This window comes from Accipiter gentilis, chromosome Z, assembly GCF_929443795.1.
Source record: "Accipiter gentilis chromosome Z, bAccGen1.1, whole genome shotgun sequence".
Taxonomy (NCBI): Eukaryota; Metazoa; Chordata; class Aves; order Accipitriformes; family Accipitridae; genus Astur; species Astur gentilis.
This window is the reverse complement of record NC_064919.1, coordinates 87,140,638-87,160,170: the sequence shown is the minus strand read 5'-3', so window position 1 is coordinate 87,160,170 and position 19,533 is coordinate 87,140,638. Positions and strand designations below refer to the sequence as shown.

The 19,533-nt window shown below is 45.3% G+C and overlaps 1 protein-coding gene across 1 annotated transcript in view; it reads right to left on the bottom strand.

Moving 5' to 3' along the window:
* Window positions 1-19,067, bottom strand: part of DCC (DCC netrin 1 receptor) — a 572,354-nt gene extending 553,287 nt beyond the window's left edge. The window contains exon 1 of the mRNA XM_049794299.1: window positions 18,818-19,067. Within this exon, the coding sequence (XP_049650256.1) occupies window positions 18,818-18,908 (91 nt within the window). The 5' untranslated portion in view covers window positions 18,909-19,067. The remainder of the gene's footprint in view (window positions 1-18,817) is intronic.
* Window positions 19,068-19,533: the final 466 nt, after the last annotated feature.

Here is a 19,533-nt window from a genome sequence, read left to right as displayed (position 1 = left end):
TGCTTTAGTCAGTAACAGAGATGGGAAGGCTCTGTTCCATTTCCACTCAGCCCAGTTAATCTAAACCGGTGTAAACGTCGCGCTTCTTTGGCCCCTTGAGTCCAGGCCTGCACAGGGCACATCCTCGCCGTGTCTGCTGCATGGGGCTTCTCGTCACCCAGGCATACGGCTGAGCAAGACGGGGATTAACCAGGTCTGAGTGCATTTAATTTCTAATACAAACTGCCCAGTGGGAGCCGCAGCCAATCTTCCGTGTGAGGGGGAAGGAAGACATCATTGCTCTTGATTTGAGACAAGAGCTGGCAGAATTTTTTTAGTTTGCTCTGGCTGGCCCTGGACAGGATCATGTTGTCCCGTTTTTTAAGAGTGAAAAACGGTTTGTTTTAAGGGTTGTGGATTTTGCTGTTACCACGATTAACTTTCTAACGTTGCACAACAAATGTCTGACTTGTCTCGTTACTAAATAAACCACTGGTGGTGGTGGTGGGCCAGCAACAGTTAACCTGGTTTAACACCAGGAACCAAATCCAGGTCTTCTGCAAAGCAAGAGCTGGAAGCCCGGTTCTGTTCTGAGGCTGATACTACATTAAAACAGCCCCTTCACTGGGACAGAGGAGCACTGCACCGAACGTTGCTGTTCCCACTCTTCTCCAATACAGACACATCTGGCAGCAGCCAAAGTTTCGGAGCCCGGCTTGGTGTCTCGATTTTGGGTCTCCTTCTGTTGCCCAGGAAGCGTACAGACATTGCTGCCTCTCCTTGAGCGGCTCTTCATAACCACCTATGGGTCTGAAACACCCCATTTCCCTGGCAGTTTAACCCCTCGGTCACATCTGATCAAAAAAGAGCCCCTGAGCTCAAAACTTCAGATGAAAACAATCTGGACAATGTGGTCTCCACTTAACTTGAGTTCTTTCAAGAAAGTTTGCCAAAGGACTTTTCACCGTTCTTGGAAAGATCCCAGGACACCGCAGGGGCTTCACGCCAAGAGAGGATATTTTCTAGAGGTTTGGTCGCAGCAGACATTTGACTGTAGTTTTCCGTCTTTTGACTTCACAAAATGACAAAATAAAGGAAGAGAAATCTGCAGTTACAGAAGGTGATGTCATGTACCTTTACTCTGATATTGATTGCCCATCTACAGTACTTCACTTTAAAATAATGAGCAACCCAGAAATAGAAACATAACCAATCAATTATTCTGTCCTTCTAATTACTCAAAGCCAAATCTGGTGGAAACACAGGCTTGCACACCAGCTTCTACAGCATAAGAAAGCCCCTTTAGATCCGTACAAGGAAGTGGGAAGACACAGCATTGCAACCTTTACTGCAAAGTAAGCCTGAATCGCAGCCGCCATCCCTGAGCGCGGCACGGGTCGGCTAACCACACACAGCCGCTCCTGCAGCTCCCGCGCTCTAAAGGGACATTTACTTAAGCTTTTATACTTGTGCAGGATTTGGGTTGTGCAGAATGGGATTTAAGCAAGTGCTTAATTTGTTCACAAACAAGAGAGACTTTGTGTCTTTGTTTCACCTCGCAAGTGTCAGAACTTCAGGTTGTTGGACGACTTAAGAAATTTAAGTGCAAACTGAACGTTAAGTGCTTGAAAACCTAGCCCCGCTGCTGTGCAAACCAAAAGCAATGAGAGGGCCGCTCAGCTGCAACCGTGTTGTCACTCTCACAGTTACAGGACAGTAAGATGGGAAAAGATTTTCATCTTAGAGCGATTCCACTGCCAGGATGAACGTTAACCAGCATGTCGGTATAACACACTAAACCCACCCACCACCAATTTCAATCTGGAAAATACTGAATGTCTACAACCAAACATTCTTGAGAGACAGGCATTTCCATCACAAAATACAGGAGCCAAATTGTGTATGTAAAGCTCAGGCTTAACACATTACAAATCAATATTTCTCCTTCCCTTCTCCACATTTACCTTCTTTGCTCATATAAAGCCAATCATCTCATGAAACACAGGTGTGAGAAGATTATTCTGATTTCTACAAAAAGTCAGTTGGAAACAAATGCTATCAGATAGAATAAATCCAGTTAGACAGCAGCTGAAATATCCGCAAGTGTCTGTCAAGCCTAAAGCCCTGATCCTAATCCCAAATTCAACCTTGGCTGAGATCATTGGCATGACAGGGATTTATCACGGTGCAGAATTTATGCCTCGTGCACCTGATTCCTGTACCAGCATTTCTATGTGTGTGACTGCTTTGGGTTAAGGTGACTACTGATGTGCAGGAATGGGAAGGAACAACAGATTTTGCTTTTCCAAGGTACTTTTTCCAGCCTGTGCCTAAATCCCGCTCCAACACGGGAAACTTCAAAACATCAACAGCTTTTTTCCTGTCATGCAAGCAGAAGCTTTTACAGAGGTCCAGACTTAGAGGTGTAAGGAAAACACATTGAAATAGATTGCAAAGACAATAAAACTTGTAGAGAAAAAGTTTGGCACATGTATAAAAGCAGAGGGCATTTTTTCCTTTAAAAGTCAAAGTTTACCTCACAGTAATTTCATCCCACAGCAATTTTCTAATTGTTCATTAAAAACACATTAATTGTACGTAACATGCATAATTTATTGCTGTTTGGAAGTGAAAATAGAAAACCCCAGGGGGCCAAAAGTTGGCATGAAGTCATACTTCTGATTTATCCCTACAAAATCTGTCCCTGGGTACTGTTAATTATTATAACATACAGGAGAAGACATTAAATTTCTACTTCAAACATTATTTCTGATGAATCCATACATTGATCATGAATATACAATATTTTAATAAAGCACCACATCTTTCAGTGAAAATGTGCGTATGCTTCTCTTGATTATACTTAGCTCACAAAGTCATATTTTTGCATGAGTGCAAAACCAATATTCAGTAGTCATAATTCAAAAAACCCCCACCCAGCAACAAAAGAGCAGAAAATCCTGCACCATCACGCTACATGGTCTCATGATTACTGTCTCCTCTTTTAATGAAGACATAGCACACCACTTTATAGGCTTGATATACACTATAGATCAAAACTACGTGAAATTTTCTAATTCTCTAAGGGAGAGGGACATTGCCTCCTCTGTGGATTTCAACGCACGCTATTACTTCAGTTTACAAAATCAGCATCTGTGTACAGTGGCAAAAGAGTGCTAGGATGTGTTTAATGTGACATTGAACTTCTGATTCTCAGAAGTCCAAATAATGACTATTTTACCCCTACCAGTAATAACTGAAACCTTCAGTTCAAGTCAAATCTTTCTAGCTTGTTTGTTCAAACAATCTAAAGGAGAAAAGTAATTACCACAGCACTGTGCACTTACAATTCTTCTTTCTACTCTTCCAGCAAGCTCGTTTGCTTTTCTAACTATAGTTTACTAAGAACTTGCACCTTCTTTCTTACTGTAGCTATATGTGCGTGCACATACATTACATACATGTATATGCACATAGGTACACACCCAGGTATACCTGAGATACAAAAACACACGCAAGTACAGCAATGCACACCCAAACATACCTACTTACATACGTACAAACTCACCATATACAGAATTTAAACCACCTCTATTCGTGTTCATAGGACTGTATTTCATCCCCCGTCCACAGGTGCACAGCACCCACAGAAGTCATCAGACAGCAAAATGCTGCCCACACGCTCAGAAGTGACTGTCAGGCCCCTAACAAATGCCAGGAATTAAAGCAGGATTTTGTCTAATCAGGTGCCTGGGGCGTTGCTCCATGAATCTCAGTGGTCGTTCCTGGATAATGCCAGTGGGGCTGCTTTGCCCTACCAGGTTCATTCTCAGAAGAGGAATTAGGGATTTTTGTACATCGTTTGGTCTTACCAGCAAAGAAGCGTTTTCTGAATCATTACAAGCTGCTTTAAGAGCAACATGGAGCTTCAGTGTATGGCCAACAATAAAGCACCTATTTACACAGTAGGTTAAGGAGTATATTTTATTTTTTTAAAATCTGCTTAAGTGCAGAGTCATCCAAATGTCCATTTATTCCATTAGGTCATGAAGACAACTGGTTCCCTGACACACTAAATACCAGAGTGCTGCATGCTAGGAGTATGAGAAATGGCCAGCAACGTATTCCTTGCAGGAAGAGGCCACCTTCCAGGTTTGGAAGCAGCCAAAGACCCCAAGTGCCTCCGCTGCCTTTGCCCTACCCCCTGGCCATCCGCTGCTGACCATCCACATCAGCCTGGGACAGCTGCTAACAGCTGGAGAAAGGCAGGGTGGGAGCCTGGGCTGCATGCCCCACGAGGATACGGGCACCGACAGCACGACTTGCTCAATATTACTTTTCCTTTCGGTGAAGGGAAGAGAGGAAATCTGCGTGTTTATGTTTTAATCATTATACACTGCCTTCATTACAATCCACACTCACTGCTTACCGCGGTAAGATTGGCAGTAAGTCGTCTCACTTCAGACGTGGGCAGGAGGGATATTTCCTGGTTCAGCCTGGCAGAACGTACATTTCTGTTTATTTTACGTTTAATTTGTTACAAAAAGAATACAATAAATAAATTGTCTCTTATTATGGGACACTTACAAAGTCTTTCATTAAAAAGAAAAGAAAATTCCCTGACTGATTCGCTACCTAAAATGAGGAGGGTGTCCTTCTTGAAGCAAACAGGTCACTCTCAGCAGGTGACCTGTTGCAGGAATGCCTTGAAAACACTGGCAGAGGAAATTGCCTTTTGCTCTTTTCTAACATCCAGGAGAGTTTGTCGACTTGCAGCTCCTTTTCTTTCGCGTGATCTAGTAGACAACAAAGTTTCAAGAGGATCTGCCCTCACCCTCTGATAATAAGCATTTCCTTGCCTCTGCTTCCACTTACAGATTCTCGCTTGAGGCATCCAATGCTCCAAGGCAAGCTTTGATAAAAGAGCCTTGCTGTCTGCAGTGCCCCTAATTACAGCAGCTCCGTTTTCTCGTTTGCCCATGCTCTGTGCTCTAGGTAAATGCCACAAAGGTCACTTTGTTAATTCAATACCAAGCCCACATTACAAATCATTTGCACAAGGCGGAAAAAGTCAGTGTCTTATTTAATACTGATGTTAAGGTTTTCTTAATACTATACAGTCATAGAAATGAATTTCAATTACGGAGGAATAAAGTAGGTACCTTGTGAAGGTTAGCATTATCCTGAGATAGACATCAAGGCAGGTCAGACAATTCACCACCTGGAGGTGACTATTTTTCTCCTGAGATTAACATACGTTACTACGCCTTACACGACAGCCTACCAGGAATGTGAAGTTAAAAGAGATTATTTCCCACTGGATGTCACTCACGGCAGGGAGGTCCCAGCAGGCAGGGCTCCAATTTGACCAAACATGTCGAAGGAACGATCCCTCCCGCATGGGGCGACAAGCCCACTCCACACAAGAGCTACACAATAGACACCTACTACAGAAAGGCCCACAGAGCTTCACCACATGCCACGAACCCCCAAAATACTTGCAGGCACACTTTTAAAAGACCTTATAAAGACCAGAAACTGTAACTACCAGAGGAGATGTGAGGATACCCATGTCCCTGAATGTTGCACAAGATGCTAGGAAGCTCAGCAGACCCCACTTTACAGGAAAGGGGGGGGAAAAAGTCCCTGGCAATCAGACCAGTAGGGGAAAATTCCCTTCTGATCCCAAATCCAGCAGCTTTTTTAACTGTGGGTGTACAAGCAGAAGACGGCAGCTGGGCACCCACAAGGGCTGATGCTAACGGGACTGCAACAGCCCCTTCCTCCACTCTTCCTCCAAGCTGCCTCTTTTGTAATCACTTAAGGAGTTTTCTCCCCTAGATATCAGATGCCGATCCGTTATATATTTAAGGAAATGCACCAAAAACCTAAAGCCCAAAGCCACACGGCACAAAAAAAGCCATTCTAGCATTTAGAGCTGCTGGGCTGGATGCAGAGTCCAGCCTTCACCGGGCTTTGGAGCACACGAGTGCAGTGCTGTTGTGTGCTGTATTGTCCTACTCCTTTCTCCTCCATTTAAATCGACTTTCTGTCATGATGAACAAAACTACTGCAGGACAAAAAAAAAAAAAGAAAAAGTACAAAGCAGGATTTACGAGAAGGTAGAAGCAGAGGATGGGATGTGTTCATTAGCTGTAGCCCTTCTAGTCCTGAGAGCTGACAATTAAGTCCTGGGCTGGAAACATTATGGTTACTCCCGGAGTACAAACCGTGAAGCAATAGTTGATATTTGCTCCCCGTTTTGTTATTTGCCTGTTGACTTGCCACTTTTATTTTGTGCGAGGTTACTGTGCATCTGCTCAGGGAGACCATTAATGAGCAGAAAAACGACCCTACAAGCAATGCTGAGAAGTCACCTGTTGCCGCTCAAAGGAACGCAGAGGGGTATTTTTCATCCCCTCTTCAGCTTATTAGGGCTGGGAATGCCAAGAATGTAATTCATGTAGTAACAGAGGGGTAAGGGAAGGCCTTCAGCACTCACCAGCACTTACCACTTTAAGACTAAGAACCACAAGGAAGGAATACGGTTTTTTCAGTCATAGTTTTGGGAGGGATCTGCCAAACGTTTTGGGGAAAATGTTTACTGATTATAATTTCAAACGACCGATTTCTTCCCAGGAGCCAAATAGGCTCTTCCTAGGGATGGATTTTGGAAACCATTAGCTGCTCACTTTTTTATATTACAGAGTAATGTATATGCCATCAAGAAATGTTCTACAAAAAATGAGAAACAAATTCAGATAAGTTGCTGACAGATCGTATACTAAGAGGCCAAATTTTCATCATACGTTCACTGAATTACCTTTTAAAATCTAATTTATTGTCAGGCTAACTCTAGTCTCATTTAGAGCTTACTAGCGTTAGGACGATCCGCATTTTATGACAGCCATACATTACAGTTGTGTCGTACCTTTTTACTACAGAAATCTCAAAGCATTTTACCATCCTTCATACGTGTTTGCAGTTGTTTGGCCTTAATTGTGCTAAGCACCTCCCCATCCTCATTTAACTTCGTGGAGAAGCAACAACGGGACGCTTACAAGGCTGTGGCAGCATCACAAAGCGGTTTGGGAAAATGAGATTTTAGAGCTGGTATGATTGAAAACCCAATAGAAAATTAGAGAAAAAACTATTCCTCAAAGGGGACTGGCCTCAGCATCAGGTTTCCTTATGGGAAGGACCACAGGACCTTTAGGTCTAGAGCTCAGCCAGGGACATGCAGTTGGGATGGAAACCTCAGCATCAGCATTCATTCAGCTGACGGAGAAAAGAGGGAAAGTTAACCCCAGCTCCAGGAGTGGCTGGCTGCATTTTTTGATGTTTTTTTAGTCATGCAATGACCCAGATTGACCTTGTATAAAGGTTTACTCACTTCTGACACAACCCATTTACCTACCATATGGGAACAGAACACTTAGTGGCAAAGCCTGGAGCCCAGCGCAGGGTGATGGAGGGAAACTCCTGACGATGTAGGAGATGTCAGGAACAATCAGAACTAATGAAATAGTTATTGCTATCAGGTATTTGGCATATTAATGCACAGAGACAGATCTCATTTACTGAGACAGTCTGGCGATATAAATTATCGGACACTCAAAATACTATCACACTCCACATTTAAGGGCCATTTGAATTGTACTCAGGTAGTTTCACTCATCTGCAATCTGAGGAATGTGTTAATAAATACAGGACTGAATCACACCATTGATTTGTAAGTGGAATTTCCCATTAAAACCTGTCAACAGTATTACTTAAAAAAAAATTAATGGTATAATATAGCCCAGGGTTCTGCTACAACATACTCCTGACGGTATAGCTCTCCGAGTCTCATGGGTGATGGATAATCTTGTTTGTTCTGTATTGTCATTGTAGTATCTTTCTTTTGCACTTCTGCTGCAGCCAGAGGTCTCGCTGCCACCAGTAGTAGCTGGCGTCCCTCTCTGGTGGGCAGCAAATTAAACGACCAAGCAAGAGTCTACACCTTTCTTTCCACCTCCCTGAGGAGCAATGTTTCATTTGTATGGCCAGTATCTCCAACTCAGCAAAAAAAATGGAAATCCACCACTGTGATACTGCCACTTTGGATGCTGCTCCCGTTTCTGTCTGTTTGGATTTGAGCTCGTTCTCCCACGTCTCATGGGTTTGGTGTCTTTTGGAAAGCTAGCTAGTTTTGTAGTTATCGACAGATGCACTTGTCATTCCTGGGATGTTCTGCGAGCTCTGATGTGAAAAGGAGTAATGTGAGTAACAATACGACACCAACAGCCCAGACTTGGCACACACAGGGATGCCCCCTGTGATTTCTTTGTCGACAGCCTCACTCCACAGTACTTCAAGAATTTGTGATAGAGACAGATTAAGTTTATGTAAGGAGCATCGGGAGGCTGCGGGGGGGGGAGGGAGGGGGGAAGCCAGAGTATTATTTTATTGCACGTTTGAGATGAAAACCATTTCATACTTGATTCACAAAAAACAATTTGCAATGAAGCAACGGTGCCAAGGGATTTGGGTGGCTCTAAGCCAGCGTGCCCATTTAAGTAGGAAACCTCCCCTCGGTCAGGATCGGAAAATTTGCTCATTAAGAGAGTCATGGTGCTGCCCCATTTGTGAGTGGTTGGTTGAGCACAAAGCATTACTCACAACCTTGAGTGGCCACTGTCCTTGCAATGATATCATTTTCCATTGATTGTAATTGAGTTCTATTAATGATGTAATTCAATTAGACACAAATCAAGAGATAACTAATACTTTTAATAACATAACACCAGCTTCTGACAAATTCCCTACGCAGATGGAAAAGCTTGATAGAGTTACTGGTAACAGAATATCCCCCTCTGGAGAGATGTTAACAACCCTTTTAATATCAATACACCTGCTATAGCAAAGCTATTTGGTTGCAGAGAATCAGCATCTATGTGAGCATATGCAAATGATCAACAACAAATTGTGTTAGGAGGACTTTGTTGATGTGAAGGTATCTCCACGGAAGTCAGTGAATATTTATTCAGGTTAAGAATCTGGCTTAATGTATTGAAACGACCTTTCTCTCTCTTTTTATAATTGTTCAAATCATTAAAATTTGATGGATTAAAAAAAATCTGATTTATTCTCCATTACTGTGGGCTTAGAGAATTGTGTGGGCAGTATGGAAATACAGCTGTTTACCCAGTTTTCTCCTGAATCTTTCATCCAGATGACCTTTATTGCAGATTAATGAAAACAACGAATGAATAACATTTGCGTGAGAGGGAGATCACAGCAAACCGCCACGTGTAACAGTCTCCACCAGAACTGAATATATTTCTTGTAACACACACCTGCTATTGCAAAGCACAGTTGTTTTAATTTCCGCAAACTGAGTATCTCCTTACTTTTAATGTCAAAAACAATTAGCATCAGAAATCTAAAAACATAAAACCATATGATTTTTGCAGAAAGCACTGCACATACAACACCCTCAGTCCTACAGCACTTTAAAACCTTGTGCATTAATACTTTTTTCTAAGTGTCCTTATACGGCTGGTTTGCTAAATGTCCTATCAACACTTGGACCATGGGAGCTATCAGCCCCTTTTGGTGTCTCTGTCACAGGCACAGAAAATTTCTACATTTATAAATCTCTGTGGACACTGAAAAAAGCCATTCTGACACTATCCAGCGGTATGAAACTGTCTGTTTTGCATCCTCCTAATCATGAACGGTAAAACAAGAGCTGTCATGTTAATTTAACTTTTTAACTCGCCTCACACTGTTCTTCACACAGGAGGACACGGTTTTCATTCTGTCCAGGGAAAATAAAAGTGTCCAGAGCCCCCCTAAATAAATACATAAAAATCCCAGTGTCCTTTTTAACAGCAAAGCCTAAATCTAAGACTATTAACTACTTTCATATGTATGACAGACTCCTCTTCAATAATTCATCTAAACCTTTTCAATCTTCTGAGCAGAAAACCATGTAGGAAGCTTCCTTCCAAAGCAGAATGGGGGATTGTGGGCCTTTTTGCCAAATTTATAAATAACATTTAGGAAATAAGGATAACCAATCACGCCAACAGCACGTTCAGCAGCATCTATAATACAACAAAGGAGGGACAAACTAGGAAAAAGGATTTTCACTTTGGATAAGAGAAACACAAGCGCCATGACATTTGGCAAATGAGTACGAAATTTACAGAATTTGATGAATATCGGGAAAACCCCACATCACTGCAACCACATGAAATATATATAGATAAATAGACACACACGAAATGCCATCTACACCCACCTCCTAAAATACACACCCCCTTCTGCTGGACCACCCTCCTCCACAGCCCTCGCTCAGGCCGTTCTGCAGGTGGTTCAGCACAAACTCCGGACAAAACCATGATTACTAATTACAGTCCTACAGCAAAGTTGCATTGGTCCTTCCCTGGCATCTGACACAAGTGCCTGCCACCAAGACGACAACAGTCAAAACCCCAACCTGAGCAAGAAAACGCACTGCTGCTTCAGCAGTCAACAGTTTGGTGCATTTGGGTCTCACCACGACTGCGGTCTGTTGAGTGTCTTCAGCACCAGGGAAGAGGAGAGGGAAAGTTTCAAGGGTTTTTTTTCCTCTTCTGATCATCAGAAGGCAGAGAAGGGGGGGAAAAAAGGAAGGGAATACAGACAAAGACCCCTCAGAGCCTTTTGAAATATCTGTCTTCTTCCCCTGATGCTTCGAAGAGGAAACAAAGAATGAATATTGTGGATAGAAACTCCAAAGAATGCTTTTAAAATGCTTTTTAGCCTTTGGCTGGTGAGAAGAAGAGTGTCAGAGAGAGACTCGGGGGGAAGGGGGTTCATGCACGAACTCTGCACCGAACGAGCCCTTTTGGGTAGCTGTGGGCTAAGGATGAAGCACCCAGCTCTGCTCGGTACCTGCTGTAAGCCCCAAGATAGTCCACTCCTTGCTCATAAGTCAACACCGCTGCTAGGGAAGCAACCTTTAGCTTTTAATTGCAACGCTTCGGAGAGTCCTGCCTTTAGAAAGAAACACTTTATGCAATTATATCAATTGACCTTGTCCAGAGCTGTCATGTTTCGTCTAATTACTGCTCTCAGAGCTTGACAGCCAGACAGAAATGCCCACCAGTTTAGCTGTAGGTCGCACCGCTAACAGAGGCATGAGCCTCTGGACACTTTCTGAACCAAGATTTCTCAAATTTGCTGAACCAGATTTGGCTGCTGGGCACTTCTATGTTCCTCCTCAAAATACACTCCAAGAAAAAGGGACGAGGAACCTGGACTAAGCCTCTAAAAAAAAATATTTATGAGGTCAGTGTTCAGCTATGCCAACAGCACCCGCCTCTGGCTCACCGCGATTGCTCCTGCCAGCAGCACAGCTATCGGCGTGGGATGGGCGAGGGACGGGTGCAGGCTTCGGCTGCACGGGCAGATCAGGCTGCCTGGCCCTTCAGGGCAGCACCGGAGCATCCATCCAGCACCAATCTGTTTAGCTTGTCAGAAAGGATATGAAGATGTGCCTTCACTGTACTTCATACCTTCTCAGGGAGAATTCACTGTTAATTTAGTGGGGAAGGAAAGGCACAGCAAGAACCAGTGGCAAGAAACTGGAGCCAAGCAAATTCAAATGAGAAACAAAGGAAAAACAAGCAAGCCAACAGCAACCCAGCGCATGCAATTGGCTATGCCAAGAGAGAACGTTCTCCAGCCCATCACAGTGCTGCAAGGTAAATAGGTGAAGTTACATGGATTGTCCATACGCAGAACGGACTAAATGAGCAAATGATTCCTCTTTTAGTGACGTTATCTGTTCCCAGCCTGGCCGCAAGATCTCAAGTACATGCACAAGTGTTTCATATACAGGGCTCAAGTGAGGACTTCTCCTTAGCTGCTTTGCCTTGAGACTCACATCTGTGACCAGCCAGGCAGAGAATACAAACATTGTGCCGCTATTTTTTATGACAATCTCTACTGAGTGTAACCCAGAGCAAGCAGGGAACTAAAATAATAGTTAGCTTTAGACCAATAATCTATTTTCTTAATCTTTCGTTGTAGGAGCTACCCGTATCCAAGAGTAGCCTTGCTGCTACTTCTACCAAAACAGCCTGTACTTGCAGTGGTGCACCGAGATTTGATAGAGTATCAGGCAACTGTGGAGATGGTGGAAGGTATGCAGTGGGAGTAAACAAAAACTTGAGAAATAGGAGACAAGAACGGAGCTATGCTACTGAAGGGAAAAAAGGGAAAGCAATAAGCAAAGGCAACTTGGAAATAGAGAAATGCAGCTCCTCACCTGTGCAAGACACAGTCCCTGTCAGCACACCTGAAGCCCCCATTGACTGACAGGGTGTACAGAACGTAGACACCAGATTGTGAAACTATTATTATATATAAATGATAAAAATATGAACTAAGAGACTGCCATTCATTGTGGAGCTCTTCTGGTGATTGAAGAGCTGACCTTAGCTCAGCTAATCTACAGAGCCTCTCAAAAGAGTCATAACCCTGCAATTTATAAAGCTCTCCATCCACTCCCCAACGAGCAGCCTCAACTCCCACAGTACATCCTCATCCCACGGTACGTCCATATCGTGCAATCACCACCTCCGTGATTTAGATAAATTCTGCATTTCGTACACAGTGTCACAGTAAGCGCCCAACTACCCTACCCTCTCCGACTAAAACAAATGTTGTCATAAACACCTGCACTGGTGGTCGGGGGTGTTTCACTGTCCAGGAAGCTATGTGCACAGAACAGGAGCTTTTCGGTGTAATTTCCAGTATCTTTACACTTTGTCACCCTTTGTTCTTGCTGTAAAACCCCAGAGGAGAACAACAGTATTTGTTTCAATGAGTCAAACTTCTCAGCTGGTCCGGACCTATTTCCCAAAACAGGTGGAAATTGGTATCAAAGCTTTGGAAATGACAAAGCTGGTGTTTGTTCACCTTCTGCTTCCAAGCTGGGAGGGGAGGCACCTTGTGAGCCCTCCGGCCCAGGAAAGTGTGACCATGGGCTGGGTGCACATTTTCAATCCAGTGAATCTGATTGTTCATAAAGCACCGTAAAAGTAAACAAAATCACCAAAACATCAGTAGCCTCCCTGTTTTAAACTCTACTTTGCAGGGCAAGAGATACCCAGTTTTCAGGCCAGTAACGTGATTTCCAAGGAGATACTATTCCTTCAGCCTCCCTGTTTGACAACCAGTATTTTGCTGAAACTTCGGGCAGCAATTTAGCGTAGTTTTCAATGTATTTTGAATACTTTGGAGCATTTATAAAATTACAGCACGTATTGGCATTACCATCGACAAATGACTGCCATCAACTGAGACAGAAATTGAGACATTTAACTGTGCGTTTATTGTGCCTCTCTGAGAATTCAGTTTCCTTTATAGTGCAGACATCTCCAAACTCTCGAGCAAGATGTTCTGTCATTAGCCCAATTTAGCTGTAGCCTTTCACATCAAAGCTGAAATTGAGAAACGTTGTCAGAAAGAAACAATTCTGCTAGGTTTACAATTATCTGATGTGTTATCTTTCAGGAATAATATACTCTATTTTACCAGTGAATTTACTGTCAGAAATCAGGAGATACACTTCACTTTCAGTCATCGCTCTCCATAGTTTGATAAGTTTTCCTTACAGGAGGTTGTGCAGAAGACCCAAAGGAGCAGATCTCAAACGCCTGAGGCTCTCCACCGGTATTAAAAATAAGATTCCCCAGCATCGAGCATCCTTTATCTTGCAGAGGAGACCTCTGTTGCTTTTCAACAGCAGAAGCGGTCAAAGAGACTGTGAAGTTTATAGAAGGGGATGGGGAGGAGGAGATAAGTAATGGACACATGAAGTAGATTTATTTCCCAAGGACCAGAACCAGTAACAATTTAAGCCATCCCCACAACAAACATTTGAGAAGAAATTCTTGAAAGCGAGCATCAGAAACATTCACCAGGGAGCCAGACAGAAAATGGCATAAACACAGGTACTGAAGCCAGTTCCCTGCAAACCACCTGAGGCCAGCTCTGCCTGGGGCACAACCTCACAGTTGCGACGAGGAACGCCGCGGTACCTATTTTTCGGCAGATGAATTTTAAGGCCAGCGTGGAGAAAGGAATTCACTTGGGCAAATTAAAAGTAAGGGTGTTCAGAGACTTGGGGCACCTGGTGGCGGATGCCTTCCAGAGGAGCGGGGATTGCTCTGCACCCTGCAGACCCGGGTGCTGCCTCCCGAGCCGATGCCCTCGCTCCTTTGTCCGGCCCGGGGCACCGTGGCTGTGGTAAGAGGGATCTAAGGAAAACGAGGACAGGGCCAGCGTGTTTACTTTGGATTCCAATGGAAATACAAAAATTTAGGTCAATGTTTCACCCAAGAGATAATTTTAACAGAGCAAGTGATTTTTTTTGCCTTCAGTTAATTAATCATGAAAGCCTCAGTGGAATTTATCAGTATACTTTTTATTCAGGCAAGGCCAACATTTTAAGAAATTTCCATCTATTTGTATTACAACAAAGAGACTGGCTGCACTGACTCACGCTGTTACAGATCTGCATTTCAGCAGAAGGGAAAATTAAGCCTGTAAAAACGTGGTCCCTTCTTTGAGCGTCAGCTTCTTTCACAACCGCTTTGTTCAATGCACGAAGTGACTAACTTCTGTAAATTGCATCAGTCAAGGGATTTGCAACAGCAAACCTGAGGTGAGAACCTACCTGTTGGCTCGTGTGTAGCCTTCGGGTCTGAGCGTCCCTACACCTGCAGAGTGGCATAGCTAAGCCTTCTCTTAGGCTAGCATAGAAGGGAACCGGAGAGGCGAGCTTTAGTCTGGTAAGATGTTAAAATACCAGGAAAGGGCAAACTTCTTTCACAGCTTACTCACGTTAGCACATTTGCTGAAAGTCTCTGCAACAACCTTTTTGACCAAAAATGGAGGTGCAAACCCATTGCAGAGTTTTGTCCTTGCAGCCGGACATGCCATGCAAACAGGCGCATTGGAAACACTCAACTCTGTAGCATTATTTTATCTCATAAAAATAACACTTAAAAAATCAGTAGTGGCCCTCTAAAGGACATCTGGTGGAAAATCCGTGTGCTGAGCATCTGATGACTGACTCTGAAAGAGTTATTTTAGCTGTCATGTCACCGGATTGACAGCAGTCTCCCATTAGAAGAGGCCAACCCAGGCGTCACATGCAACGCACGCTTCAGAGACCGAGCTCAGGCAGAACCCAGATTATTGCAGGATGGTGTTAAACAACAGCCTACTGGGAAATACCAGCCCACATATAGCACCAGTCTTTTGCCAGTCAAAACATGAGACAGGACGGGGATGCAAAACAAGGCGCTCTGCTTCCCTGGCAGCAGCGTGAAAGCCTGGCTGGGCTGAGAGAAGGCAGCACTCGCTCCTCCATATCCATCCAGGCTGCTCCAGGAAAATGCAAACATCCAGGTCAGGGCACTAGCTCTGAAATTAAGCTCGGTCAGATGACATGAAGAACTCACCTGGATAGCAAGTTGTCTCTGAAGCAAGCAGTCCCACAGGTTTTCTTCTCTAAGTTTGACAAGCGTAGATGTTTTTATTAATCGTTTCGATCCTGCAAGCCCTCACTGCGGACCACGATCCTGCTGTGAAACTGCACAGCAAAGCCCTTACAGTCCTGCCCCAAACACCTTACTGTCACCCAGCATAAAACAGGCAAAGGTGGGTTCAGACAAACAAGAGAAACAGAAGGAGAATATCCTGACGGCACTGTCATGTCTTGGGCCCTGGAATAGATCTTTCACACTAAGTTTTGTGTTAGGAAGGACAAGGGAGTAGCAGTCAAAGATAAATGAACCAAGTGTCAAATCTGGTCATCATTACACTTGGCATAATTTCACTGAAAACAAACATTCCGGACCGTGTATCCGAAGCCAGCACTGGTCCTGTATCCACACGGACGTGGAGACAGGGGAAGTGAGGACAAAAAGATCTAAAATAGGAAGAGCTGAATACAAAAATATTCAACAAACTATAGAAAGAAGAAAACTACTCAAATGTAAATTGCTCATCCTCAACCAAGCTCATTTCCATTTTTAAAAATACTCTCGCGAACGCACGGAGGTTACCCCGCTCCTATAATACATGTGGTGGCTCACAAGGCTCATAACACAGAGGGCAACTGCAGCGCATGTGAAATGGATGCTGTGACAGGTCACTGGTGATTTATACTGCACCACTCACAGAAGTGATTGCCATAGTACCCAGACATCGCTGGGCTCTGACATGCTGCACTAACACTAAATTTCTCACCAAGATCTAGTGGGAGTCAAAGACACCAAACACAGAAGCCATTCACAAAAAACCTTCGACATTGAGTTAAATTCCCACCTACAGATTAAAAAAAAAAAAAAGGAAGGTATTTTGTGATTACTTTAATACATGCAAAGAACAAGCCATACAGCACCATAACGACCAAACGCTACGTAATTTACATCTGCCTTTATCAGGAACACGTTTTCCACGGTCTCTTTCCAAAATGGCAAACACTGCCCATCATCCGTTCTTCCGTCCACTTCTGCACGTTTTTAACCAGGAAGAGTCTGATGTTGCGCTTTACTTTTTTGTCTCATCCCCCAAAACGTTTTGCCCCTCACGCACAATGGCAAACGACAGGCGCGGGACTTGACTCCGGCACGGAAGCAGCGTGTCCCCGCCCGCACAGGGATGCGCCGCTTCCCTTTGGTACCAAAGTTTTGAACGCACCCCTGCACGCCCACGGCAGCTCTGGGTTTTGGGCAGGGAGCAAGAGAGGAGCCGGCCCCATTGTGCAACATCTCCAGGAGCCCTTTGTTAACAGTGCTCGCCACCCACCCGTGCCGTGCCAGGCACAGCGTGTTGCCCGTACCTCCTGCCTGCACCTCCTGCCCACAGCCCGCCAGCTCGCGGGTGGAGTGGAAAAGCCACGAGCAGAGGCTGCAGCCTTACCCGAAAAGGGGCAAGACCCGTTTTATTCGGCTTTGTCGGCTGACTTGGGATGGCGACAGGGGCGCTCAGGAAAGCACAAACTCACGACCGCCCCCGGGGCTGCGACGCTGGGAAAACTTTGCCCATTTGCAGCTTGTGAAGCGCAGCGCGAGGAATTGGGTGCAACGCAAAGATGCCACCTTCAAAATCAGTGCAATAAACACCTGTCTATCGTAGACGGGGCGTGAAATGCGCAGCCAACACGGGCTGCTGGAAAACAGCCTGTTTCTTTCGTGTACCACAAAACAATACCGTTGCTGTGGGAGCAGTGGGTTTGCAGCACATTTGGCCCCTGACACAGCACACGGTTTCCTTCGCTCCTCAGGCGCTCAAGCACAGAGGCTCTCGCTCCATCCCCTCCTCTGGCAGCAAAGCAGCCTGCGAGTCAATCATCTTTCACGAAGGAGGATCACTGCCATGTCTCCCAGCCTTTAAGATGGAAAGGCAAGAGAGACACCTATTCGTTATCCTGCTCCCACTGCCCGGGTCCCACCTTCCACTCAAGTAATTGCGGAGGACAATGCTGGGGACACGCATGCACAAACGCGCGTACACGCGCATGCAAAATAAACCTCCTGGTTTGGCAGAGAAGCATCTTCCAGTTTACTTGCTAACTCCCCAAAATCAGGACAATCAAAAGATATACCCCCGTTTGTCTAAAGGAAGCACCACCTCCGTGGGCGATTGCCATTTGCATACAGCTGATATAACCTGAGCTTTGCCAGAAGACACTAAGGATCTTTTCGCAAAACGCTTCATATGCAGCACTTTCCCCATCACAAAAACCTGCTTTAGTGCTGGTGTGCGCGGTGTGGGGAGTTGGTTCCCATTGTTCCTCCGTTGGTGCTGCGAAAGCAGTGTGCACAGACGTGTGCTCAGATCCCTTTTTGTATTTTCCAGACTCCCCCTTCCCAAGGTTTCTGCTACTGAAGTGTTCCTCCTTTCCTTTTGGAGGAAATTAAATGAGCACTAGAGAATACTATTTCCTCACACGCATCTCCCTCCACCATGCACTCGCACCCCGAGCCTGCTGCAAATCAAAGCTGCACTTTCTTAGTTCCTAACACTTCTTGGCTCACGCTCCCATTTCTCTTTTCTTTCTTTTTGAATAAGAGATCTGTGTACCGCCGAGCCCTTCTCTACCTCCCGCACAAGTAGCCCCGGAGCATCGCTGTGCCAGTCCCCTCCGTTCCTCCCCTACCCCAGTTCCACACACAACTGGCTTTGCCATTTTTAATTAGAAAACGTGCCTGCCAAGTGCGGTGAGAGAGGTGCAGCCCCAAAGAATCGCAGCCTAATAGAGTTGGAAGAGGCTTTGCAGATAACCGCGTTTTCTGCCTTGCTAACTCATCTGCTGCTTTTATTCCTTTACCCAGTGAAGGCAACCCCTTCCCTCGGCTTCAGCACACAGACCCCAAAAGCTATAGGCGAATATATCCAATCGCAAGCGGGATCAGGTGCAAAAGAGAAGGGGACCTAACCCTACCGCCGCCACGGCACACACGCTTACACACCTATTATGCCACCTCCTGCCACATTTCTCCTTTATTTTTCCACGGATTTCCTTCTTTCCAGTGCTGCCCTTTCTCTCCAAGGCTGCGCAAGGCGCTTCTAACCCCGCTTCCCCCTTCCCATCTGTGGGAAGTGATGCAAAAGCTCACTCCGGCGAGCACCACCGACAACAAAACCCCCCGAAAAACCAAAATCGTGCTTGCAGAGGGTGAGAAAAGTCCATTAGCACCAGAGAAAGGGGCACGTTGCTTCGGGATGCGGAGAAAAATCCCCTTCGCCCCGGAGCGCAAAGGGAAATAAGGCAGAACTGACTTACCGGAGACTCGAGGATGCAGGCTCGCCAGCGTAAACCCGAAGAGGAGAAAAGCCAGCTTTGGTACCCAAACACATCCAAGACTATTCTCCATATTTCAACACACACCTACGGATTCGGGTGCCGGGCACCAGCAGCAACCACACATGCACGCACAAGCCCCTTCTGCCTCCTCCTCGCCGGGGCTTTTTTTTTTTTTCGGTCCCTGCTGACAGGGATCAGCCAAGGGGGAAGGGGTGCGGAGGGAGGAAAAAAAGTTGCATTCAGTCCAGGAGGCTCCGAGGCTCCCGGGCGCGCAGGGAACTAACTCAAGGAGACGGGGAAGGATGGGGAAGGGTCCTCCCACCGCTGGAAAAGCATACAGAGGAAAATCCTGCCCCAAAAAAAAAAAAAAAAAAAAAAGCAGCAAGCCGTCCGGCGTGCATCAAAAGAGTCGCGGCGGCTCCATGTCCAACGCCAAAAAAAAAAAAAAAAAAAAAAAAAAGAAAGAAAGAATAAAAATTGGGGGGGGGGGGGGAGGTGAGGGGGGGAAGCCCCGGTGCACGCGTAGGAAAAAAAAAATAAATAAACCCCGAAAACCGGGAGCGGTGCAACCCGGGGAGCGTGCGGCTCTGCCTCCTTTGCCGGCAGGCGCGGGGCAACGCCGCAAGCAACCGGCGGCGGAACGGGGGGTCTGCGGCGTCGTCTCACTTGTTACGGCCGCTGCCGCCCGCAGCCTT